The sequence below is a fragment of the Patiria miniata genome, unplaced genomic scaffold (genome assembly GCF_015706575.1).
Source record: "Patiria miniata isolate m_02_andy unplaced genomic scaffold, ASM1570657v1 HiC_scaffold_3, whole genome shotgun sequence".
Lineage (NCBI taxonomy): Eukaryota > Metazoa > Echinodermata > Asteroidea > Valvatida > Asterinidae > Patiria > Patiria miniata.
The window spans coordinates 31,791,253-31,818,728 of NW_024037069.1; the positions used below are offsets into that span (position 1 = coordinate 31,791,253).

At 41.1% G+C, this 27,476-nt stretch overlaps 1 protein-coding gene across 1 annotated transcript in view; it reads right to left on the reverse strand.

The window, feature by feature from the left end:
* Positions 1-8,792: 8,792 nt before the first annotated feature.
* The window catches only part of LOC119736685 (receptor-type tyrosine-protein phosphatase delta-like), a 34,066-nt gene continuing 15,382 nt past the window's right edge, over positions 8,793-27,476 (reverse strand). Inside the window, exons 12-39 of the mRNA XM_038210701.1 lie at positions 25,561-25,866; positions 24,994-25,275; positions 24,508-24,813; positions 24,105-24,401; positions 22,940-23,248; positions 22,313-22,603; positions 20,877-21,185; positions 20,284-20,580; positions 19,640-19,939; positions 18,387-18,668; positions 17,917-18,031; positions 17,732-17,823; positions 17,141-17,505; positions 16,880-16,967; positions 16,414-16,490; positions 16,249-16,285; positions 15,801-15,898; positions 15,210-15,326; positions 14,645-14,802; positions 14,327-14,462; positions 13,814-13,963; positions 13,191-13,290; positions 12,687-12,763; positions 11,860-11,991; positions 11,438-11,569; positions 10,755-10,909; positions 9,948-10,083; positions 8,793-9,270 (exon numbers count right to left, since the gene is read on the reverse strand). Of these exons, the coding sequence (XP_038066629.1) occupies positions 9,199-9,270; positions 9,948-10,083; positions 10,755-10,909; positions 11,438-11,569; positions 11,860-11,991; positions 12,687-12,763; positions 13,191-13,290; positions 13,814-13,963; positions 14,327-14,462; positions 14,645-14,802; positions 15,210-15,326; positions 15,801-15,898; positions 16,249-16,285; positions 16,414-16,490; positions 16,880-16,967; positions 17,141-17,505; positions 17,732-17,823; positions 17,917-18,031; positions 18,387-18,668; positions 19,640-19,939; positions 20,284-20,580; positions 20,877-21,185; positions 22,313-22,603; positions 22,940-23,248; positions 24,105-24,401; positions 24,508-24,813; positions 24,994-25,275; positions 25,561-25,866 (5,216 nt within the window). The 3' untranslated portion in view covers positions 8,793-9,198. The remainder of the gene's footprint in view (positions 9,271-9,947; positions 10,084-10,754; positions 10,910-11,437; positions 11,570-11,859; positions 11,992-12,686; positions 12,764-13,190; positions 13,291-13,813; positions 13,964-14,326; positions 14,463-14,644; positions 14,803-15,209; positions 15,327-15,800; positions 15,899-16,248; positions 16,286-16,413; positions 16,491-16,879; positions 16,968-17,140; positions 17,506-17,731; positions 17,824-17,916; positions 18,032-18,386; positions 18,669-19,639; positions 19,940-20,283; positions 20,581-20,876; positions 21,186-22,312; positions 22,604-22,939; positions 23,249-24,104; positions 24,402-24,507; positions 24,814-24,993; positions 25,276-25,560; positions 25,867-27,476) is intronic.

The window sequence follows — 27,476 nt, forward strand, 5'->3', positions numbered from 1 at the left end:
CAGCAGGAATCCAGTCAAACCAGTGAGTTTGGCGGTTTTGAGACATCATCTTTCATTGAAAAAAAAAACGTTTTCATTTTGTCGACGCGCATGGCTACGGCGACGCGCGCATACCAAAAACTGGAGACTTTTTTTTTGGCATAAGCGCAAGGGATGAACTACATAAATTCGCCGTCATTCATTAAATACATATAAACAGTCTGATATTTATGTTTTATAACCTTGTTTATTTGGTTGTTCGTTATTATTTAGCATAATCGATGGTTGATAAGTCATGATAGTTGTGTTATCTCTCTAGTCTCAGATTTGAATTAGAAAAGTGGAGTGAGGACATTTTAGTTTGAGAAGTCTTTTGGGAAGTCCTGCAGGCTGCAGATTGTTTCTGCGGGCAAGGGCGGATCCAGGGGAGGGCCAAAGAGGGCCATGGCCCCCCAAAAAACGAAACTATTTTATTTTTATGTGACATCGCAATAAAGGCAGGCAATGGGCACACCACTATTTTTTCCTCAAAAAAACATTGGTTAAAGTGGTCAGCAATTGCCTCAGATCGCACCACAAAGCATCTAGAATCCCAAAAAAATTCGGGGCCCTAATTTTCGGGGCTCCGAACCCCACGCCGTAATTTTTTTGACCCACTTTTTTGGGGGGCCAACAATTTTTTGGGCCCCCCCCCAAAAAAAAATGTGTTCTGGATCCGCCCTTGTCTGCGGGGGAGGGGGGGGGGGAACCATAGATAAATGACCTTTCTCCATGGTCAGACATAATGTGACCTTTATATCATCTGAAGACACTTGTGACGGAGACAAATGACATCGCAGATAATCGGCGACCGTCTGTGACTCTATGCGTATTGCAAATTCTCGGGAACATCAACTACGGTCACCACGTCCTGCACGATGACTAATAAACTTTCCAGAGTTAGCACCTAACGTATTCTGTTGGCTGGGATGAAGCTTCTTGGTCTGGCAAGACTCCAAAAGGGCGACAAAGATGAAATTGTACTGATCCAATAATAATCCAAAAGTTGATAGAAAGCTTAAGGACAAATAAAATTCTATATAATCCGTTAAGGACACTGAAATTGAAAATATTGGGGACATCTCGATCAACTCAAATATTTGATTCTTTGGGAAGTAAAAAAGAATAGTGTCATAATGTACAACACAAGGAAGTAAGCATTTTAATAACAAGAAACCCCTCAAAAATAATAATTAAATAACATGAAGAAACAAGGGAGATGATCGCGAGAGTGGACGAGGATGTTTAAATGTTTGCAAATGATTTCGATTTTCGCAATTAAAAGTTCATTAACCACAAGTTTTACCTCTACACAGAAAAAAGCCCGCTAATGTGCATATAGCTGGACGCTAACAAAATGTATTAATAAGGGAATAGCTGTGTGAGGAGCCGGTCTTCACTGCAAGATAATGACCGCGGGTTTGGTAGCCTTGACCAATGCTGTCAAGCCAAGCTTTTTCCCTGAACTGTCCAGGAACCGTTTTACCCTACTTGTCACGGCAACGTACGCCGCTCGCAGCCCCCTGGCTAGCTCCGCTTGCCTGTACTGTACTTGTCACGGCACACGTACGCCGCGCGCTTTGCCGGTACGTATACAGTACCTACGTACGTACGTACTACGTGCACCCCATGCAGTAACCAATACGCAGTCGCAGTCGAGGCGTGTCTTCCGTGTGACTCCCACGGCATGGTTACTGTATACTGTACATGTACACGTACTGTACATGTACATGTACGTGTACGTACGTCCGTGTGCGGATTTATGTTAGGAGCACATCGCGCGCGCAGTACAGGCAAGCGGAGCTAGCTAGCCAGGGGCCGGGGGCTGCGAGCGGCGTACGTTGCCGTGACAAGTAGGGTAAAACGGCTGCCGGACAGTTCAGGGAAAAAGCTTGGCTTGACAGCATTGGTCAAGGCTACGGGTTTGGGGGTGACCGCTGTTAATGGACCTCGACTTCGTCTCGGTCCATTAACAGCGGTCACCCCCAAACCCGGTCATTATCACGCAGTGAAGACCGGATCCTCACACTGTTATTCCCATTAATACATACCTTTTTAACGAAATAAACAGTTAAAATGCTCCAATTTTGTAACTTTCTTTGGGCGATATTTCCAGACTTTTTTGTGTTCATGTTCATGGGCCATATTTTAACTTTTGCGTGGTACCCCGTCTCTTCAATAAGCGTTGTTATATACACCACAGCCGGGCCCAGGCTGCGCTGGACAACGTCTTCACTGCGTTCGCGTACGACGTCCAGGGCTTGGACTTCTGCTGCCGTAGCGAAACAAATTACAACAATGTTTTCATATTTTTACCTAATGGAGGAAGCTGAAATTTCGTTTACATATTCCTTGTGTCCAGAATTACAAAGATGCTTGGTTTAGGAAAGGTATTGTCGATGGGCGAAGTGTTTAATGAAAATAAATCGTAGATCTATGCTGTCGTCGTAAACATCCTCAGTATACTGCACTGCTAGCTGTACGATGTCGTTTTAAAACTTCCTTACGCGCGCACGCACCCATAGCAACTGTGTTGCGTACGCGCGCGTCAGTCTCACGCGAAGGTGGTTGAGCGCATGTGCAGTGCTGTTGTAATAAGCAGAAAGTTAACAAGCAGTCACAATCGGCGGTGTATTTCCTCCCTTAGCCTGAGGTCGCTCTTAGAGGTCTCTCTTCTCAGAGAGGTGGGAGAACCTTGCTTTAACTGAGAATATTGTCTGCGCCCAAGCAGGTGTCAGACTGGATCTTGACAGAGTTAGCTTGTTAGGCCCGGGGATGCCCCTCCACAACATTGTGAATGTGTTGTGTGAGCTTAATTCGATAGTTCTAGTATTCATGGACTGTGCGGAGAGCAAGGCGAGGGTTTGTTTCTTCGGTCAACCACCGGAGCTGGATGCAGCAGACATGCACCAATGGATGGCACAGTTCATGGAGTTAGTACCGAAAGGATGCCCGAGACAATGCAGTGATGATACTGCGAATGGTAAGTCGAAATAATGAACTTCTACAGTAAGCGGAATATAGGAAGCACATTTTGTTAGGTATTCTGTCAAAACAAGATACGTTTGCGCGCAGCTTGATGGAGAGATTTGACAAAATAAAAAGTATGCGGGGCTGAGTATAGTATTCGATTTTCAAGTGTGTTTCTTCAAAAACATTTTTTATTCAAATTTGTAATTCCAAATATGTCTTGAATATAGTGTGAAATTTTAGGTGATGGCCTGAAATTTAACAGCAGATGTACATTCAAGACATATGTGGAATTACAAATGTTAGGTTATTTTTGGAAAAATTGTAAATTTTCAGAAATGCTTAACTAGTGCCTGTTATCGGCCTCTTTCTCTGTTTTCACCTTGGGCATCAATCTGTCAAGGAAGGTCCGTTTTCAAACCATTAAGCGTTATTATAAAGAAAAAGATGTAACATAACAATATAATTATTTCGACAAACGGCTAAGAATTGTCTTATTTTGACGGACACGGTAACTTTTTCCGTGGGGGGGGGCGGTAACCTGATGAAACATCGTGTAATAACCGAGACATTTTTTTTATCAGGGGTCAATTTAGTACCAAAATAAGTTTTGTGGAATGGCCATATGAACATTGCCTCCGTAAATGTAAGACATTTTTTTCTGGGACCCAGACTTTGTGATATGATTACTAACCAACATTAAACACTAAATTGCTGGATTCTCCAAACAAAAGAACAGCTTCACATTATTGTGTTGTCGTTATTGAAAGCGTTACTACTTGAGAAGGAATTGGAAATATCATGGACGAAGTCGCACTACCGAATCATTTGCTGTATGCTTATCCCTCCACCTTTTCATCCATGCCTTTTTTTGATCTTGACAGTAGATAGTTGTCAGCGACTGGGTCTTGAAGACGGCACCATTCCTGATGAGCGTATCCGAGCATAAAGTGATGGTGACTTTAATCCTGCCGCCATGGCACGACTGAATGGACCGTCGTATTGGAGTCCAAAATACTGGTAGGTCACTGCTCCCATCAGTGCACTGCGCGGTTGGGTTGTGTCTTAGTCTTAAGACTGCACTTCCACCTTTTCCTGCTACTCCGGTCCCGATCTTGTAAGTGCCGTTAATCCATCTCGGCGCTAGGGGGCGCTATCAACAAGATGATCAAATTTTTACTTGGGAACTTTGGCACTGAGGCCCAGAGAATGTCCAAGTAACCCTTAAGCGCGCTTGAGATACTCGGAATCTCATGGGACCCACTGCTACAATTCCCATCAAGACTGGATTGGATTCATCTTTTCTGATTGTGACCCCACCAACGCCGCAGTTTGACGGCGTTTTGTAAGTCAGAGACCGGATGCCTACGTGAACAAAAAAAACTACAGCCTTGCACAAAGACTACACAAGGTTGAAATATTGGCAAGCTTTTGTCAGTTTTTGTTCTAACTCTTGCGATTCAGTCCTGTTGGATCTGAGAATAATGTTTAATGTTCAATCATAAGGGACCTAAAGATGGTGAATGAACATGATAATATTATTGTTATACCATGAAAGAGGAAAATACATTTTAAACATTTCTTCATAAATGCCTGAGACAGTTTGCCTATTCCTATTGGTCGAGAGCCCGTCACGTGGTTGGTTTTAAACACCGCTGTTTTAAACACCGCTGCATTGTGCGCCAATCCCCATTAAGAGATTTTTAGCACCATAGGCGCGCTTGGAACATACCATCGACATGACCAGAGGGGGGCTTCACAAAATATAAAGAAAACATGTTCAGCCAAATCGTCGAAATTTTGTCAATTTTTGACCTATTTGGACTTTTCACCCAAAAGGGTATACAAAATAAAACCCGACTAAGGGCCCGGTGGTGGATAATATACAGGGTGAGTCAAAAAAAGCGGAGCCCAAACCCCCAACAATGTATTTCATATTTGAAATATATGAAGCACTAAAAATAATAACGACTGGAAAGCCAGGTTCAAAAGCTAGCTTTAGATGAAAAAAAAACCCTGAAATTGCTCAATGCGTTCAAAGAATATCACCATTTAAACGTAATGACCCTAAAACCTGTCTCGTCCAAAAAAACAATTTATTGTGTGTTTTGACTGTTTGGAACAACAAAGAAAATGACACAGAATACTTGTTTCAACAACTATCACCAACTGTAGCACACAATATTTTGATTAACAACCCTGGTTAGGCAAACAATATGATTGATAAAATCTACCTTTTTAAAAGACGGGCCTTCAAAAGGACTTTGTTGCATATTGTTAACGTTTAAACTAAGATTTCATCGCTGGTGATGTTTGAAGACAATTGTGACGACGATTGTTGAAATCGCAATTTTGGACGAAACAGGTTTTAGGGTCATTGTGTTCAAATGCTGATATTTTGTGAACGGATTGACCAATTTGAGTAACTTTTTTTCATCCAAAAGTAGCTTATGAAATTTGCTTTCTAGTCATTATTATTTTTGGTGCTAAATATTTTTTTTAAATATGAAATATGTTTGGGGTTTGGGTTCCGCTTTTTTTGACTCACCCTGTTCCTCACCATCGGCTTGGGCCATTATTGGCTACCAGGCCCATATAGCCGGTTATAAAAGTACTTGTTTAAAATTGACCAAGCACATATTTATTCCCTTATTAAAGGGGCGAGATCGGCTCCTGTATGTGCACCTTTCCATTCAGATTAGCGCATGCATACTTGGTTCACATATTACGTGGTTATCAATGTTCATATACTTTCATCACGGGAAACCCATTCTCACCTTTAATGTACCGAATTGATTTTCTTTGGTTTTTAGTGATCTTGTCAGCTCGTCCTGTTGGATTGAGGTGGATCTCCTCCAAACGACTAAGGTTTCTGGCGTCATCACACAAGGAAATAAACTAACCTGGTTCTCATATCTTGCGACAGAATTTGAGGTGTCCTACAAGCCTACACCTTCATCTAGCTACGAGTACATCAAGGAAAGCAACGGTGATATCAAGGTAGGCCTACAGGATAAGTGCTACTAATAACTGTTATTGAGCAAGATACAGTATGATGTGATTCAGTTTCTGAAGAGTTCGAATTGTGTCGTCAAAACGTAAACAGAAGCACCACACAAGCGGTTTGACTATTAAGTTAAACAGTCATATAGTTAATTAGTTATCGCAACCGGATCAGAAAAGCAATTACAATTTTCTTGCAAACATTGAAATGAAACCACAGACGTACTTCAATATTTGTGTGTACTTTTTGAGAGAAAAATGTGATTATTTAAATTTTACGTCTATTTGTTTGCACACCGTTTCGTTCTATTTTCTGTTCTTTTCAGTTGTTTGATGGGATGTCATCTCTGCTTCTACCCCACAAACTAACTACTTCAACCCGGCCATCATGGCGTCTACTGTTCGCATTTACCTTACTGTATACATCAGTAAACGTGCGCTTCGGTTTGAGTTGATTCAATGTCCGATGGATTAATTCCATGTGGATTGATATTCATTATAGAAAAGATTCCTGCTACACGATTTTAAAGGAAAAGGAGGAATAAATGTGAAAAATTTAAGCGATTTTCAATAGCACCCTTGAACAAAGACATTGAAATAACATTGGACCACCAACATAGGAATGGGTAGCCCGGTTGGTAGCGCACTAGAGGTCGCAGGTTCAAACCCAGCTCCAGACAGGGTTTTTTTGTTCAACTTTCTACTCGTTTTTATATGCACCTATAAACGATTTCACTTTGTGGTTTATCCGAAAAGTTAGAAATGAAAGAACATAGGGCCTAGTACCTTCCGGTTGAATGATATAGATAGAGCAAACAGGTGCAGTTTGGTGTCCGTGTTATTCATTTTGAATGTACATGACAACGGTGAATTGTTTTAATATCGCAGAGATTTGGTGATTTGATTTTTAATTAAATGGTTGTGTCGATAAATAGTTCAACAGAACAAGTTACTTTAATCAAGCTGTACAAACATGCAGTAGATGCTATGTAGTTTAACTCTTCATTTGGGATCGTAGGATTAATGTAGGATTTTAAAGCATTTTCATGTTTCACATTGAACGCTCTCTTGCACTCATGAACCCACTGATACCTCAACAACTTTAACTTTAGCACACAAAACACGGTATCGTTGATATAAACTTAATTTACAAAAAAACTGTGTTGTTCCTAAACTTAAATAACGAATACTGGCTCTCAACAACAACAACAACAGCAACAGCAGCAGCAACAGCAACAGCAACAGCAACAGCAGCAGCAGCAGCAGCAGCAGCAGCAGCAACAACAGCAGCAGCAGCAGCAGCGCAGCAGCAGCAACAACAGCAGCAGCAACAGCAACAACAGCAGCAGCAGTAGCAGCAACAGCAACAGCAACAGCAGCAACAGCAACAGCAACAGCAACAGCAACAGCAGCAGCAGCAGCAGCTGCAACAACAACAACAACCAGAGTCAACATTTACGCTGGCGTATATATAATGCCATTTTATTATGGATTGTCAGCTAACTCATTATTTGCTCAGTGCGTTATTTGGATATTTTTTAAACTAAAGTTCAAATGATGTACAGGTATAAAACGACAAGAGGAAAATCGATTTAAAATTATGACCACTTCGCGGTTCATAACAGAAGTCTTTTACTTACTTGTAAATAGGCGATCTAACGAATGTGTGACGAGAATTTTGAAACATGTACTAAAAACTGAAAGTACACTTCAATGTTTGACGAAAAACATGGTGAAATGTTCCCAGCTTTCTCACTTATGTTGATGCCAACCACAGCCACTGCTAGTTCTGTGTCTACGATGGTTGGTTAACCCTTACGCTTCACTGTAAAAACTTGCTATCACTTCATAACAATTTGGTATAAATACGAAACATGTATAGAGTATTGATAAACAGTATTTAGCAAATGCACACTGATGTTCAGGCATTGGACATGTAATGTTCAGCCTCTAAACCTGTTTACAAAGTAATAGCAAGATCATTTGTGTTTAATTTCTAAACGCAACTTAAGGAGTCTACTCTTGATTAAAATAATCATTATTACTAAAATTGTACAATAAAACAATATTTAAACAAAATCTTGAGTATATAAATAATTAGAGACTTTGCTTAATATGTCTCGATTTTATGCTTAATATTACCGCATAAGTATCAGTGAAGTCATCATTTTTGTAATTAAAAGCACTAGATCCAACGGTTCGCATTTTACGACAAAGGCTTTGTTTTCGATGATATAAATGTTCAATTAATAATCTTGTACAATGGGCACATTTTATCAATTGTATTAAGTTTGACATGATTGACGTTTACAGCATAGTTTACTTCTTTATGCCCACATGGTGTCTGAGTAAATGTTCATATATCAATTACCGCTTGTTTAATTAGGCATAGTAATCAATTAATGATATCATATGTGACTGCAGTTGTCTCTTCATTTCTTGAATAATTAATATACTAAGGATTCGTTAAACCAAAGCGGGAAAAAAACACGAAGATGATTATAGGACAATTCCCTGCTAAACAGGGACAAATCGCATTAGATGAAAGAAGAATACTAGGTAAGCCTGCTTAATCTCACATCAGGCCAAGTCAGAGGGCATATTCAATTGATTCACAATGGATATTCACTGACAGACGTGTCAAACATTTGTATGGGGCCAATTTCACGGCGCTACTAAGCACAAAAATTTGCTTAGCACAAGATATAATAGCAGGTTACCAGCCAAAACTCCATGTGATGTATATTGCTCGTGATTAGTATTCAACTGTTGTTTGCTTAGCATGAAAACCATATGGAGTTTTGGCTGGTAACCTGCTTTTGTAAGCCAGAATTTTGTTGTGCTCAGCACATTTCTGTGCTTTTTAGCAGCGCCGTAAAATTGGGCCCTGGTCCACACAATGACCCAGATTTAGCACATTACGGGGTAATCCTATACGATAACTCTGCCCAGCGCTCCGTACCGCAAACAGTCTTGTCAGTCAGTCAGTCAGCGAGATAGGAACAAAAAGGCTAGTAGCCTGGGCCCCTTAGACGAACAGAAATTGCTGAGCTAGAATTGAAACTAGATTTCATACCGAGGTAGAAGCGAAACCTACCTTTTAAAAATCCTCTCTGACGTTACAAAAACTGTAGGTATCAGTTACAAATTAATGGACATGCAAATCTGACATTTATGATGTTAAATAACTTGTTCCACACTGGTTCATCAATAGTTCTCGTAGATTGAGCCGGAATCCAAGGAGGTTTGGATCACCTGATAGCACAGTTGGTACTGAGCCTGAAATTCAGAGCAAAACATAGGTATGAGTTGATTTAAATGTGACAATTACATGGTGACTGTCTTTAGTCCCCAAAAAAAGGTCTGCGGTTTCTGGTATGGAGCTTGCCCCAAAAGTGGTGCGGCAAAGCGTCTTTTTTTTTTTTTTTTACTTTTTTTTTTCGTTAAATGTCGGCTGATGACTGCAAATGGTGGCCGACTAAATTTAGTGCAAAATGTATCGGAGCCCAGAGAGCCCAGATAAAGCTTATACTCGACCGTAACCCCATTAAAAATACGTTTAAATTGTGCAGCAGCAGGATTCCAGTCAAACCAGTGAGTTTGGCGGTATCATCTCTAACATTGCCAAAAACTTTTTAATTTTGCCGACGCGCATGGATACCACGACGCGCGTGCAGACCAGAAACCGGAGCCTTTTTTCGGCCTTAGTATCCGTTCATGAATAAAAGTATTGCTTCAGTTATAATAACCCCACTGTTTTGGCTACTGCTCTATTTTTTCACCAATTTTGAAGCAACAAAACATCTGATTTGGCCACGAACTAAGAACCCGATGCACACAAACCCAATCAACAAGACAAGGTTTCGAAAAGTCCTAATACCACATCGCAAGATTGTGCTTAAAATCACCCATCACGCCCCGGTACGTAGGTGCAGTAATAATGACTTGACACGTACCAAAGTGTTGACCATGCCAGCCCGGGTGATGCGGAGTTTCTTGATGGCTTGGAAGACGTCTACGTCTTTCTCCACTGCGAGTTGGTCCAGGAGTGTGAGTATGGCGCAGAAGGTTCCGCTGCATCCAACACCGTCACTGAGACAAGAATAAACAGTTTGGTGAAGAAAATTAATTCAACTTGAATTGTTTGTATTAGTAATTTAAAATGGTAGAAACACATGGAATATGATTTTGTCTGTGTGAGTCATTCTGGTACTTCATAAGTACAACGTAAACGCGTGATTGTGAATGATGTAAATCGAGGACATTCCATCGGTCTTCCTTTGTTTATACCTCTCATCGGTTTTATACACGTATACCAATCGAGGACTGTCCTCACTTTGTTTCATGATCCCAAATCAGAAATGAATTATGGGTGTCCTCGATGAAGAACAGGAAAGCTGATGAAGAAACCTACAGGAAGAAAGTTTAGTTCAGACTGTTCAGACAGAGGGGAAAAGTTCAAGCTTTAACGACGATTCAGAGATCCCATGGATTAAAATATGCATAGGCCTACCTACAATCCAGGCCAAAATGGTTGGAACACTTCCTGAGCCTGCCACGGTCACCCACTCCCCCGCTCCCCCGGTCAATGTTGTTTTCACCAGCTGATGGAGCACACACCACGCAATGAGAGACAACATTGAACGGGCGCCGGGGGGTTGGGGGCCCAGCGAGATTTGGCCAAGATTGCAGGTAGGGCAAGTGAAACTGCGCGGCTGCCACGGTTGACAACTTTAGATTGTGTCTCCCTGTGGAGTACTTACATGCAGTGGACAGTGATGGGTCCATCAGGGTGGTCGGTCGTCCACATCTTAACAGCCTCCAGCACCTTGAGGAGACTAGACGGAGATCTTGGGACCTCTTTCCCAGGGGGCCATCCCAGGTATTGGATCTGACAGACGCTCTGAACCTCGTCATTCTATTTGTCAAAGTAATTGGTTGAACATATTGTTTGTTTTGCTTACTAGCAACAAAACCTACAGTATTTAATGGCAAAATCTGACATCTAATAATGATTCGTGTGCTTCGTGGGTATACAAACATGTACCAAAAGAACGACATTTTAGACATCGGACTGTTTCTAATGACATAATCTGTTTCGAATAAGCTGCAACTTATATAAAATATTTAACAAACAACATTCGACTTATAGCTACGGTCACCCATTACTATAGAAATACCCAATCAAATCGAACGCACGTATAGTCGACAATAAGTGGACAAGTCTATTTGACCATTCGGGTTAGCCTACCTGAGATTGATCACATCGCTGGTTACCAAAAAAATGCGGGCACTCAGCGTAATGCAGGGAGCCAGGAAATTGACGTTCGAGCAAAGTTCGACGCGGGATCCTGATTCTAAGTTAAAAGTTAGCGCGCAGGCGCAACGTCACGAGTCAACGACAAATTGAGGAATGGTCTTTGATAGAACTTTCTCATTTGCCTACCTTCCTAGCGGGATAGCTAACATCAAACTGCCGTATGATAATGTCCTCGCTATAGCGGTCCTCATTCGTCAGTGTAACGGTAAGGGGTCCGAACTCCAAACTGTCCTTCTCTGGCCAATACTCGACAACGCTCTGGAAAAAGAAAAGCAACAGTCACAAGAGATTTAGGCTTATGGGAGGAAAGTACAGTGCATATCAGGCCCTCCAGCGATAACATTGGGGATGGTAATGACGTATCCTATCAAAGAGCTTGTACTGTATATTCAACAGATGCATGCAGGTACCGTGTGGAATATCACCATCTTTTTTGTTCGTTTAATTGCCATGTTCCCTACAAATGTTCAGCAGATAGCCTTTTTTTAATAATTCATACGAGTGGAAAGTAAGCTACCCCTTGAAATATAAGGAATTGCCTAGTATACCGGGTCATTGTCCATGGAATTGAGCATGACAATGCAAGATGCTTTGTAGTCAAACACCATCCTCCACATATCACCCCGTGTGTTAGGCAGAGGTGCCTGGGTGGCAAGGTAGGCATGCTTGGTGTTATAACCCTGTAAGATAGAAGAACACAGACAATTAGGTTTCTATAACTCCAAGGGTATTACAATTTTGCATATAACTACGCTTTATAAGTGTTTTTAAACAGTAATAAGAAATCAAGCTAACACAATATACGCACTATAGTCTAGTCTGTGCCAACATTTCAGGCATTAAGTAATGGGCGTGGTCACGATATGGGCAGTGGCGTCACCAGACTTTTCAGTCTGGGGGGGCACCAGCATTTGATGGGGGGCACTTAGGTGGATACGGATCGCCGTCCTGGGGGAGGGGTCTAAGGGGAGGGGATACCCCTCCCCTTTGGAAATTTTTTGCATACGGAGGATGGGCTAGATGCAAAATGGTGCCACATTTGATGCTAAATTCGATCTGAAGATATCTCCAGAAATTGCTATTTAACCAACTCAGATGATGGGAGTTGAATATAACAAAATATATATATATATTTTTACCAACCCAAATCTCAGATGGGGGGGCACTCGGGGGGGGGGGCACTAGGTTTTCCAGGGGGGGGGGGGGGCACGTGCCCCCCCTGGCCCCCCCTTGGCGACGCCACTGGATATGGGAGGGCGTTATAGTTAAGCTGTACGTTTTCGAGAAGTTTAAGGGGAATTACTCTAGGGGTTGACGGGTGAGCTATGGATCAAAGTTATTGTCGATATTGTATTGGCAAGTATGTAAGACTCACATCCAGGAATGTAGCGTTGATGTAATTGGTACTTCCTTCGTCACCTTTGGTCATCAGATACGGTCGGGTGCTGTCTTCTGTTAGACAAACAGTTTCGATGAAAATTGTAAACTGCATGTCGTACAAGGCCTTGATATTTATAATCCAAGTCAGTGTAGAAATAAACAAAACATTTTAAGCATTCTACACTTGTCTTTTAAACGAATGCTTATTGGAATGAGGTTGGAACACAAAATAAAAAAGCAACATCACAAGAAAAATAGTTCAACTTAAGAGAAAAAGAAAAATGTTTGCTGTATTGAGCCAACAAGCTGACAGAACCTAAACAAATACAGGAAAACCGTTTATACGTACTCACCAAAATCTGTTACTGTGGACCGAGAACACTATACCCATATTCTCTAAAAATGAAATGCACTTTCAAGCAGTTTTGAAAATAGGTAGTAACGGTAACAGTGGGTTTGCATGTGCCAGTAATATGTGCCTGTTTGGATACTGACTTACTTGGAACGCAGTCTTTGAATCTGTTTTTGTCAACGTTGGCGGCGCTCCTCCCTCCCATACACTGCTCCTCGCTCGGTGAGGCAGTGAACGACTCCAACATCTGTGAAGGTATCAAAGAGAAAAATGGCAACCGATCAAAGATAATCAGCAGGTTTCAATAACTTACTCTGGGTCTATCTTCTTCTATTCGTCGTTACTTATTACTTCAGATTATACCTCATTTAGGGTTGATAAAGAAGTTTCAACCTCTCGGGCATTCAGGTTTGGGGTTGAACGGGCTGAAGTGATTTTTCCAGAGAAGCGTCTTCCCTTAAAAGTGAGCTGACAGCTTAACAAGTAAATCCTTAAATATGGTACCCCATTGCCCTCTAAAACCACAATCTTCTAAAGAAGTTGTGACAAGAGTGTTTTACTATTATATTTAACCTTTAACCTTCTTAATAATAGCTCCATGGGTAGGACACCTGACTTTTATGTACGTTACCTTTAAGCCATCTTTGTCACTGTACGGGTAATGTGGGAACTAAGATTCACTGCTGAGTAGGAAAACCTTCCCAAACCGAGTTTAAATGCCTTGTGTTTAAGAGTTTTTTCATGATCAACATGCATTTCAGACGACTTGCCTGGAACTGCGCCTCAATGCCAGTAGTCCCTGCTTTCTTGTCCCGTTTCTTGAGTTTAGCGAAGCTTTGATGGAAGCGATCAGCACTGATGGCCGTGTTCTCTGACAGACTTGACTCCAACAGAGCATCGAAGATGAACTTGTATTGATCCTAGAAATACAAACATGCAACATTGAGATGTTACATACGATATGAACGCTTATCAGTGTGTTTGCAGACATCTTTCACCATAGTGTTGTGGTCTATCACAAGTCCAACAAAACTTCGCATGTGAATCACTAAAGTCAATCACAAGTCTTCCATTCCTCATGCAAGTTGCAGGCTATTCATATGAACTCACACAAAGGCATTCCTTTGTTATTGTTCATCTCTTGCTACGTATGACCAGACTTGTGATTGAGTTTGTGATGGACTCGACTTCAACACTGACTATAAGCTTGTTTTTGTATCGTCAGTTTAGGTTTCAATTTACAAATTCGAGACTGGAAGTTTATCCGAGACCAAAAGACTCACCAGAGTTTGGACCATAAGGAAGCGCTGATTCCTCATATCGCGTACAAACTTCAAGACATCGACTTGGCCCTCTGCCTCCGCCATCTCAAGCATGGAGTCCAAAGTGATGAAGGTTCCTGTGCGGCCAACTCCAGCACTGAATAAGTTAATGCGACAGAATACAACAATAAATCGAGTGTGTTCAAGACTTTTCTCCACAAGTTGTTACCTGATCAAGGGGAAACGAGGAACTTTTCACCCCCAACTCAGTGTGAAATTTGAGGATAATTAGAGTTTTTTTTTAAATGTATAGACATAAAAACGTACTGTATATTTTACCTGCAATGGACAACGATGGGTCCATGTTGTGAAGCGTCTGTTGCTCGGACTGTTCTGACAAACTGAAGTAATGGAGATGACTCTGGTGGTTTCATGTCTGGCCAGGTGGTGTAATGGAACTGGGTTAACTCACGGTACTCACCCTCAGGCTCAGTGCTCTAAGAGACCCCCCCCCCCCAAAAAAAAAAAAAAAAACCCGCCAATTAATATTAACATTTCTTACTGCAAAAACTGCATTGTTGAACTATGTGCACACGGTCGGTGTTGCTTTATCATGTTACATTTCTGCTGTGTGTAAAAGAAGGATACGGCGAAGAGTGGCATCGAAGGGTACTGCAGGCAGTTTATTATTGTAAGTGATGCCATGTTTTAATTCAATGCCTACTTGTTACTTTTTTCTTACAACTATAAAGTACTCAATATAAACCCAGTATCGCCGTTCGGATGAAATATGAAGATGAAACGCGCACCAGCATTTCAGCTACAATTTACTTCTTCCACAGAAACTGTGTCTTTCAGTAAATTACTTTGGCTTTGCAAAACCATTCTTGCACTCTGGACTTACCTTCGACACGTGAAAAGTCCTCACAATAAAATTGGCATGTTTTGTTTCATCAACATTACGGACAAACAGTTCTCCGTAGTCGGCAATGTCATCGGGCCAGTACTGCTCGCATTTCCCCTAAGTAATGCAGTAAAGACCAAAAGGTATCAGTTAGTTAAAGAAGATCGGAGCAACCATGCAAGAGCTCCTGTGGCAGCATTTGTTTATGAGCTTGTCAGGGCACATGGCACTATTGTGGCCAGAATAACTACCCGTGGCATGAGCCGGGTTCTCGGAGAACCAGTAGATGAAACCTTACAATAATTGTGCATGAACAAAATTAATCATCTTAATGTACGATATACTATTTTGAAAAAGGAACTCTCCCAAACAGAACAGACAAGGCTTACTTTACTTTATGCTATTTAATCTAGTCTTTGGCTTTTTAAACTCGGTCATTTCATTTTTTTGCACTTCCAGAATATGATTGCACGCCTCTTCAATATTCTCAAAGACCTATAGCTAGTTGAAAGACAGCGAGAAAGAGGCATGGTTCTGTGTCTCGATGAGAAAATTACGCACAGCAATTTGTTTTATATTATTTTGAATTACCTTGCCATGTTCGATCAGGTTCGTCAGCATGACGATCTTTCCTACTCGCTCCTGCCACACCATGCGCCACATGTCCTTCACTGATGCCTTGGTAGGACCTTGAATTACACGTTAAAACTTTGTTAAAACATTAAAACATTCAAACATTCAAACACGTTAAAACATTCTCTTTGTACTCTCTAAAGGATGTATCAATATTCAATAATGTCTTTAAATTTGAAACGTTGTCAACTTTTAAGTTAATTAGTGACGTGAGACGCTCCACTTTGAATTAAATTTAAGAAATTAACCAGAGTTTGATTAGCGTCATTTCTCAAATTATTCTTTCATTTTATATTTTTGATAACGGAAAATGGTTTGATTGCGCCCGCTTTACAAATGTTTCAGTCAGTTTGAGGATTTTAATTTACAACTTTAGTTTTTGTTTTCATTTTCACTAAGTGCTTACCTTGACTGGCAATGTACTTGTAATCTTGCTTGTATCCCTACGTGGAAGAAAATATAAAGTATCCTGTTTAAAAGAAAATCAAGATCTTTCTACTTTTTTCGCCAGAGTCAAATAAGGCAGATAAAAATGTGTGAACCCATTTTGAAGATTGCGGCAAAAACTTACATTGATGTAGGAGGCATTGATGTAGTCTGAGTGTGGGTTATCCTCAAGACACTCCAAGACCACGCGAGAATGGTCATCTGCCGAGACAAAGTATTGCAGATTTTTAGTCTTTGTAAATCTGTGTTTAACCCCTCCAAGGACAAATGTGTGTGAAAATCATATCAAATTTTTGAATACAAAAATTGAGGTTTCAGGAATTTTAAGGGAAAGAATAATAGGGTATTCTTGTGCAAGCATAATACTAGCGACATACGTAATTATGGCCTCCACTTTTACTCCCTTGATTACTTTTGACACCATTCCTATTACAACTTGCGGGACATTTACTGAATGAAGAGTAGAGGGTATTTCTTGCAGGATGCAATAAGCTGTTAGCGTCAATGTTGAAAATGAGAACGGCGCACATTTTTTACCAACAAAACATTACAAAAGTAAAAGGTGATAGAGGATGAACAATTAGACTTACAGGCCAGGATGTTATTGTATCTGTTGTTCTTCTTGTTGTGATCCTGTTTGGCCACAGTCCAAGGGTGGATTGGTTCACCTGGAATCGACTGTAAGAGATAGGAGATAATCACAAAATCGCAGTTACGAAGACACATATCTCAAACATAAAGAACATTATGTAGCAAACGTTTTGGTCCATTCCTCTCAGTGTCTTTCACTGGCTATTTTAGGTCAGACCAAAATAACATTAAATCGTGGTAAGAGAAATCAGAAGACTCACTTCGTAGTCCTGTTGGAATCCGTTGACCTTCCCAGCTGTTCTACTCTTGATGTATTCAGCCAGGTGAGCCATGGCAACTGGGCCGGCTTGGGGGAAACTCGGGGATGCCTTTGCCGAAGCCTTCAGCTTGGGCTTGGTGGAAGGATTGACGTACGGCTTGGGCTTCACGGGAGCCTTAGTGGATGTTGATGGACCAGGTGCTGATACTGAATCAGTGGATGTTGTGGATGGTCCTGCTTTTGGCAAGACATCAACAGCTACTTGATCGGTTGACTTTGGTGGATTAGAAGATGACCTAACTGGTTCATGACCCTTTGAAGCGTACGGCTTGTAACCAGACGTAGATGGCAGATTCTTCAGCTCAACTGAAATAATAAATGCCATTTTCGTTTTCCGACCAACCATTCTCACATTACTGAATTGCCACTTTCAAAAACGTTTTTTTTTAAAGAGCTATACCAAACTATCATCGTTTGAATGGTCTTGCTAGTTCTTTCTCTGCAGATTGATTGCAATTAGGCCTTTCTTATTAATTTATTTTTTTTAATTTGTATATTTACGTGAACATGCCCAAAAAATAGACAACCATACCTCCATCTTGGTCTCCTTTCCCATAAATATCCTGGACACCATCGCCTGTGCTATCCTTGCCCAGTGCCTTTGTCCTCTGCTGTCGTCGTTTCCTTTGATAAAGAAAATACCAGAAATTCCCCAGATTCGATTCTTAAAAAAATGGATTGTATTTCATATTCAGTGCCTTGATTACGGTGACTTACTTGACCACGACAGCTATCAGGAGAGCAAGAACCGCAGCTACCAAGATAAAGACGACCACGCCCAAAATTGAGCCCGCAGGACTACTCCCAGGCGGAGTAGGCGGAGCAGCATCGTCTTAAGAAAGACAAAATAAAACCAACTCGATTAATACATACACATAGTATATGATGGGCCTGCGAAATAAGATTGTACCGTTTCTAAATAGGTAAAAAGCTTTGTTATGACGCATACAGGCTTCATGAATATGGTTTCCACACATTTTTGTTCTTTCAAATAGATTTTCAACAAATACAATATCTATGAGATTGACGACGTCTTACATTTCTTCGATTTACATTTCAAGGGCACAATTTGTTTATTCAACTTCGAAATACACCTTTGTCGTGATAGTTGAATAAACATTCAAGTTATCAGTGAATTAGGAATAGCAAACATATTGATTGCTGTATAAGAGTACTTTTAATTATACCTTTGGGAATCTCAAAATCTCCTTCCTTCCAGGGTCCCGGTCCTACACGCGTGAACGCCCACAGCCTGAAGAGGTAGGACGCCCCCTGGGACAGACCATCAACTTCAACAGACTCTGCCGTGGTGTCGGCTGTTTTTACCATGGACCCAGATGCGTCACGCAACTCGTACGTGTAGCCTGTGATGTTACCGCCTCGTTTGCCGCAGGGTATGGGATGCCAAGACACTCGAACGCTCTGATTGGACGGGAGCATTGTGTCGAGTACCGGAGCAGCCAATGGCACTGTAAAGGAATGGAGTAAAGTGCTGTGATATTGAGTAAAATCTTTTGCATTGTATTGAAAAGACTCGTGTGATCTGCATATCAGGCGTATCATTGCAATGAACTGGATTTCAATATTTTTGAAGTGCTTGTACCATATTAAGTAACATTTGTCGCATTACATTAAAAGGGTCATGTCGTCATGCATAGGTATCATGATACACGAACACATACCTTTGTCCGACAAAAGATACGTAGCCCACTTGCTACCCATGCATCAGTACCTTGATTTGTACAACAGAAGTATAACTTTAAAGACATAGTCCATCATTTGTAATTTGTGCATTTTGTTCGTTTGAAGCAAAAAAGTGTTTAAAATATAATGAAGGATACTGAACAACTAACGTGATGAAGTTTCAGCTCAGCTTCAGCTGTAAATTCCGAGAAAAGCAGCATTCTAGGATCTCAATTTCAAATTAAAAGTTGCTAAATCATGGTTTGAATCGTTTTGAATTGCAGCTTTACGCGATGTCGCGCACTGATCCGACGAAATATAAGAACAGCGCGCGCCTGAGCGTCATGTCAATGCTTGCGCTCGCCGAATAACAAAACGAACTACTAATTTAAATTTTCCTACGGTGCTTCTTAAGACGCACCGTTGGAAATGCCTTCTTTCGTTGATTTCTTCAAAATAAGAGCTTGCCAGAAAGAATAATTTCACAGGGAGTAGTCCCCTTACTATCTTTCAACCAGTATGTTTTTCAACAATAATTACGCCAGTTACTTTTTTGGATAGCTGCAAATGATGGACTCCGGCTTTAAACAGAAATCTAGGCAGCGCACGAAGCTCTTGTCTAGATCTATTGTCTGGGTCATCGGCAATTACAACGACTTTGAAAATGCTGACGTAGCTGTAGCTCTGGAGGCCCAATTCAGACATGGCCGAAATGTCAGGAGGGGTAAAGCGCCCTCTTGCGTTTAAGTGCACTTACCTCCCTCGTCGGTCGTAACTGTCTTGTTGTTCATGTATTTCTCGCCAGCATTATTCGCTGGTACGACTTGCACACTGTACGTGGAGTAAGCATGCATTGATGTTATGTTGACGTTCGTGTCATTTACTGTCCTGTGTATCTGGGTAGGCTCGGTCTGCGGTTGGCACTGCTCAAAGTTGAGAAGTTGGTAACTAACGCAGTACGAGGTCACAGGGCAAGGGTTTTCCTCGTTCCCAGCAGTTATCCAAGAGGCCTTGATTTCATTGGTTGAGGGCTCCAGGTTGAGGGATTGGATTTCATCTGCAAAAATAACATCACAGGCGATGCATTGATATTTTTTGTATGCTGAATTACCTTTCTTTCAAGGATAAAACCATTAAAAAACATTTTCATAAAATTATTCTATTTGTCATTTCTATGGCGCCGATCTAATTATGTGCAATGTTATCCCTGATCAAAATAGAAGAAACCTTCCATTTGTCTCTTTACAATGTGATCAATACGTGTACCAATAATGACGAGTTGACTCTTCTTAAATTAAAAATATCGGGGAAATGGGTCCAGTTATTTGTCTATCAGTGAGTACACACAGCGTGGTAGAAAGTACAACCTCCCATAAAGATGTTTTCAAAAGATAAGCTTACCTACTACAACTGTATCCTTGTAGTACTCGTCAGTCCAAGGTCCCGCGCGGTTTCCTTTATTATTGAACGCGCGAACTATGAATGCATACGATGTACAAGGTGATAAACCGCGAAATGTGACGGACATCGCAGTTGTGGTTTCTTTTTCTATTACAGTCGTGTTGGCTCTCTTCATGAACTTGTACTGGTACTTCGTAATAGCGCCTCCTCTACCGCCACAAGGAACTTGGGACCAGGTGAAAGTAATGTTGTCAGACGATGCAGAACTCTCGACGAGTATTGGAGTTTCCGTTGGTTCTTGGGGAAAAGAAGTTAAATAAAAACAAATGTGTTGCTCATTTCTGGTGAAATAATATGCACATTTATATAAGGTACAATGGGTCTTAATAAAAACATTGACTTATGCGGTGTGGTTATAAGGAGATGTGTCATTCCGTTAATTGAAGAAAATGTATGGTTCCTGTGCAGTCGGTTAAAATCATATTTTAAGGAAGATTGTTTTCGAAATTCTAAAATATTATAGGCATATAGATTTTATTGTGGTGTAAAAAGTTGAATGCTAATAGTGAAATTAAAAAACAAATTGCACATACTCTTTTCTCCAGTTTGAACTGTTTGATACAGCATCGGACCGTACCCAGCCTCGTTTCGCGGTGTCACCGTCACATTGTACGACGAGTACGCATGAAGTTCATTTATGACGATGTTGGTCACAGACACATTCTTTGTGCTCACATCATGATTCGACGTTACTCGACACTGCTCCAAGTTGATGAGTTCATGGGTCACGTGGTACTCTGTTGCATGGCAATTGTTGTTTGTATTTGACGAGGCACTCCATTGTACGTCCAGTCGATCATGGCCAAGAGGTGTGATTGTTAGTCCTTCAATGGGGTCTGGAACTGCACGCAAGAAATCAGATATAATACATGTATAACAACGATACAATGAAGGAAGCTCAACAAACTTTCTCAACGAGAAGCACTTTTTTAACACCTAGTTAGCTGCTTTAGATTTTTTTCTTTGTACCTAAATCAACGTAGGGGCCTTATTGATACGAACAATTATCAAATATGTAAGTATATTGATATCATTGCAAATTCGCTGTCATAAAAGTCGTTAACTTTGCTGTTTATAATTCGCTGTTATAAATTGAAAATGTTGGGTAAATGGGTCCTGCACCCGATTTCATCAAACTCTTCGTAACTTACGATGTGTCGCAGCGCTGCGACGCGCCGTTTCTCCAACGATGCGTCGCAGCTGTGACGCGTCCTGCGATCCATTTCACTAAACACGTCGTAAGTGCGACGCGTCGTAGGTGTATTTATAGCACAACTCGGTGACTGTTTTATGTTTTTAGTCAGCGTACAGTAAATAGTCGTCTGATATTCAACAAAGAGTCGTCGGATCTCAGCTCGAAAGTTGTTAAAACGTAAAACAAAATGGCGGCTGTGCAATGCAATTTTTGAAGGAAAACAAGCTGTCAGTGGACTATATAGCTACTTTGAAATTTCAACTCTAGTATTCCGATCTAATTCATAATTATTCAATGAATTTTCTATTTACAACACATTGCCCCGCTATTCAATAATCTCGTTAATGTAATGTTTATGGCATAAAACTGACTTAGAAATGACTCTTCTTATTTTGCGATGATCACTAGACACGTCGTAACTTGCGACGTGTTTTAAGCCGTTGTCAAGGAACTTACGACGCGTTCAAAACATCGCAACTTTCGTGAATAGGAAGATACGACGCGTCGCGAGTTGCGACGTGTTACACGTCGTAACTCGAGTTGCGACGCGTCGCAGCGCTTCGTGAAATCGGGTCCAGCTGTCTATTGATGACACATCGTAAGTAGATATGACTTGCGTAAAAGATAAAAATGTGACCCGTGGTGCACACAATGATACTGGGGGACAAAAGTGTTTGCATTATTTTTGCTTTTTCAAATGTTAACGTGTACACCACAACCACATTTAAAACTTCTTATAATCTCATGAAGACGTTTTTCCAGAGATACATTTACCTATTTTAACTGCATCCTGGTGGTGCTCATTAGTCCGAGGTCCCTTCCCTTTACTATTGAATGCGCGGACTATGAATGCATACGATGTACAAGGTGATAAACCGCGAAAAGTGACGGACATCGCCGTTGTGTTATCTTTTCTTATTGCAGTCATGCTGCCTCTCTTCGTGAGCTTGTACTGGTACACCGTAATAGCGCCTCCTCTGCCACCACAAAGAACTTGGGACCAGGTGAAAGTAATGTTATCAGAAGATGCAGAGCTCTCGCCGAGTATTGGGGTTCCCGTTGGTTCTTGTAGGAAAGAAAATAAATTTTAATCTCAAATTTGTGGCTCAGTTTTGGTGTTCGATGAGAATTTATGACGCAAATGTATTGCTTTAAGATACAATTGGTTTTAATAAAAACCTCTGACCCTTGCAATGCAGTGAGAAAATATGTCAACCCATTTTAATTCAAGATAATGCATGGGTTCCCGGGCAGTCGGTTGAAATGTCGATTCATAATTAGATTGAAGAATTCTCAATATTCTTAATATGTATTCATTACTTATTTATTGCGGTGTATCAAAAAAGGTTCAAATTGACAAATTGGCAATTTCTAAGCTAACAAAACACACATCGCACTTACCACTTTCTCCCGTTTGAACTGTTTGGGACAGCATTTGGCCGTATCCAGCCTCGTTCCGCGGTGTCACCGTCACATTGTACGACGAGTACGCGTGAAGTCCATTTATTGTGGTGTAAGTCATGGACACATTCGTCACAACAACGTCGTGATCCGGCGCCTCTTGGCACTGCTCGAAGTTGACGAGTTCATAGGTCACGTGGTAGTCTGTTGCATGGCAATTGTTGTTTGTATTTGACGAGGCACTCCAGTGTACGTCCAGTTGATCATGGCCAAGAGGTGTGATTGGTAGTCCCGCAACAGGGTCTGGAACTGCAAGAAATCAGAGAATTTACACCGATAGTACAATCGAAGCTCAACTTGTGCATTTTCCCATGAGGAGCGCAGCATATCTTTCAAATTCTTGTCAACGTCGTTGTTTCAGTGAATCAACTTCATTTCAATTATTTGATAAAAAAATTTGAAGTGTAGGCCTAAACGTATTTTTTTTTTTTTTTTTTTAGTGACGCATAGTTATCATTATAGTTGTAAGGTCATGTCCGAATTACTTGGTTGAGGCTAGACTTGGCCAAGTCTGGGTTGCCCTCGGTCTGTATCTAAATGTTCGCATAGCGCATACGTGCACTGTACACGCCGTACCATATACCACGCCCTCATGCGTCAAATTCAGACCAACATGTTAAAAACGTACATGTACATTTTTATGTGATGCCAACTTTTGCACCACATGTATGCACATGCTCTGCAATGCATGTACACACACGTATAATACGCATGTTGTACAGTGTACGTAACAGTGTGTGCGCATTGTTTTACGGCACTGAAGTGGAACCCATGCTGAAGTGTCTTCTGGATGTAAACTAGGTGATTATTTGTGATTTTTTAAGATACCGACTTCAAGCAATTCCAACTTGAGTCAAGTCTAGGTTGAGGCTGTAAATTACACACAAGCCTATGGATGTGGCTGCATCCACTTCCCATAGTCTCTTTCATAATTTCAAGCCGTAGCCAAGTAATTTGGACACGACCTTACTTCTAAAAATAAATATGTGACTATCTGATGAAGGTTCAAATTCGTTCCCCTTGTCTGTGCGGACAAACATTTCTCAACCCTTCTTGTCATTTATGCTGCTATGCGTACAATGTGAAGGTAGAAGTGTTGACATACCTATCATTGTTGTGTGCGCTTTGGTCTCATCTGTCCATGGTCCGAAATCTAATCGTGCTGAACTGTAGGTTTGAACTTTGAAGGAATATGACGTACACACAGGTAATGAAGAGAATGTTACAAAACCATCGCTGGTACGTCTTTGCTTGACATAGTCATCGTCTCCTCTCTTCCCGAACCAGAAACGGTAACCTCCGAGCGGCCCGCCTCTCGTTCCACACGGGACGGGATCCCATCCAAATGAAAGGCTGTTAGGCGTAGCGACACTGGTAATATTAACCGGTGTTGCCGTTGGTGCTAATTCGAGAAACATTGACAAAACCAATGATGATTATACCTTTACCTTTGTATGAAGATATTTGAAGAAATAATATGATTTGATATGTTTAGAAAATACAAGTACCTGTCCTTCCAGTTTGCATTGTTTTAGAGAGTGGCTGGCCTAACCCTGCTTCATTTCTTGGTGTGACAGTCACGTTGTACTTTGAGTACGCTTTCAATCCTTGTATACTGATTGCAGTCGTAGACGTGTTTCTAGTCTGGCTGTTTCCCTGCATCTCCTGACACTGCTCCAGGTTGATGAGTTCATAGGTCACAAGATAATCAGTTACAGGGCAAGAGTTGTCAGGTTTTGTCGAGGCTTTCCATTGAACGTTTAGTTCATCATGACCTGAGACTGTGACGGAAAATTCTTCAACAACATCTGGGACTGGGGGAAAAAAGATTATATATCCAGTCTTCAATTAGCAAGGATGGACCACATGGCACAGTAACGCTCTACTACTTAATCCTGAGCTCAGTCAGTAATGAGTTGAAGACTATACTAAACATTTTCCTAGGGCACATAACGTCTGTATTAAAAAATATATCTACACAGAGAGATACCTACCAATGGTGTCCGTTCCTTGTTGCACTTCCATTGGTGGACCTCTTCCGGCTTTCGTACGAGGCCACACTTCTAGGGTGTAGGGAGAACACGGCGACAAGCCATCAAAAGTCACAGACTCAGTTGTGACAGTCTTAGTGTTAATCTCTCTTCCTGGTGAGGTCAGAAGTGTTTCATACGACGTTATGTTGCCACGTGCGCTGCCACAAGGGATGGGGTTCCAGTTGAACGTGATGCTGTCGGGGGCTGGATCACTCGAGTTAAATTCTGGAGCAACTAACGGAACTGGGTGAAAAATCGTCAAATTGACGTAGTTATGATTAATTATGATTTACAGGTTGTAAATGTGAGTTGCCCGTTCATCATTTATACTGACTTTTAATTCTTTACCCAATTTTGACCCAATTTATAGGCTCAGGATGCTAGGCTTCGTATTTAGAAGAAACCAGAAAAATCATTGTGCTTCGATAAAGTCAGGAACTGCGGTTTTCAAAGACAGAAGGCGTAAGCCTAAAAAAAATAGGCACTGAAGGGGTGCACCAGGGAACGTCTTGCTCGTGTAGTTCATACCTGTTTCACGAGTTGTCCAGACGCTTGTAACTGTTGTGCCGTTTCCAGCCACAGTTCTTGATGTTACATTTACCCTGTACGTTGAGTATGGCACCAGATCGTTGAAAACGATTCTTGTGTAAACAGTCACGTTGACTGCATGGAGTTCATGAGCATCCATGCACTGGTCGCGAAGGAGAAGTTCACACGTCACCAGATATTCCTCTGGCCAACAAGGATGTTCCCGACTTGTACTGGCTCTCCAAGAAACAAGCAAGTCATTAATATTGGTACCTGTCAAAACGAGTTCGCTGACGGGAAGTGGCACTGCAAGAGAAGAAACCAGGGAAAATATCATCAATGGATAGCTGTCATGTTTAGACATTACTGGCGATATTTCAAGATGTCACCTATCAAATTTGATATCTGCTAATTGGAGAAAATATGAAGTATTATAGCATTGAGACGTTTATATCAATTATGAAGGTTAGCAAACAGTGACAAAACGATCCAACTGATTGTTTAAATTCCCTTTGCATGCCTTTTTATAGAGCGAAAGTTGCTAAATATTATATTACTAACCTTTTGTTGCATTTCTAAACCAGACTTTCTTTGAGTATAGTCCGATGCCTTTACTCGTTTCTGCGGCAACCTTAAAGGTATATGTACAGGGAAATAAGTTGTTGAACTGCACAGTTGTGCTTTGTACTCGTTGTAGTTCCTCCCGGTAACTTTCTCCTCTTTGTAATCTGTAGACGTAGTTTCTAATGGTCAGGCTACTTTCAGGACAACGAACAGGATTCCATCGGAAACTTACACTGCTCTGGTCATTTCCGACAGAAAAACTGACATTCATCGGCTTCATTGTCGAGTCTAAATAAGAGATTGATAATAACATAATCTTGTATTAAGTTTGTGGCAATCAATCTTTACTGTTAATTTAACTCGATATAAATCGCCCGTTTAGTGTTTAGGCCTATGTCTTTATTTTGAAAGTACCGAGCGAAACAGACCGTATAATTTTGTAGCAAACTTCATCAGTACTTCAGTATACAATTCAGAAACAGTCCGCGTGTATACGAAACGATAGGAATGTGGCCATCTCAGGGCGATCACTATAACTTTAATAAAGAAACATTGAGATATTTTTGTTTCCTATGAGACGGCCAAACAGAGGTAGAAGAGGAAGCAATTGGCTTTTTAGGACCTTACAAAAGGCCAGATCTTATACTGCTTGAACAGAAAGCATCGACTCTAAATTCTTAGGAAAGACTTATAACCACTACTCAAAGTCACGATCCTTGAAAAACAATTATATGGAAGAACAGTTTACCTGGAGGCATGGTGCAGGTTGTATTACATGATGAGTTGCTTCCTCCAAATGGGAGACACTTTTCTAAAGAGATGAGAGATAATTGACGAATGCATTAATGAGTGGATTAATGTGTTATTGGCGGTTTTAAACACTATGTTTAAGACTGATTTGGAGTCTGGACGCTGATAATGACCTAGCCTTTTGCCAAGGCCATCGTGGCTTAGAGCGGCGGAGCTGCGAAAGTACGAAGCGACTGAAACAAAGATTAAGTCAGCACGCACGAGTGGCAAAGCCACGACGCCTTTTCCAACTTGATTGGAAATAAAAAGAGTTCTGAAAGGTTAACCAATCACAACGCGGATTTTGCCTAATTGCTTCCGTTTGTGAAAGAAGGGTGAGTAAGGAGAACGTAAGAGTAAATAACTGTAAGTTCAGATGAAAAATAAGTTCAAACACTAAAACAATTACTTGAAATAATTTTATAAGTAAAATTAAAATAACGGTCACGATCTCGTGGAAAACTAGGCTTCGATTTTTTTTTTTAATTGTGTGCAAGCATCCGGGCGCGTCGACGCGTCCGGGTAGTAGCCACGCGCACTAAACGGCTGATAATTGGTTGGAA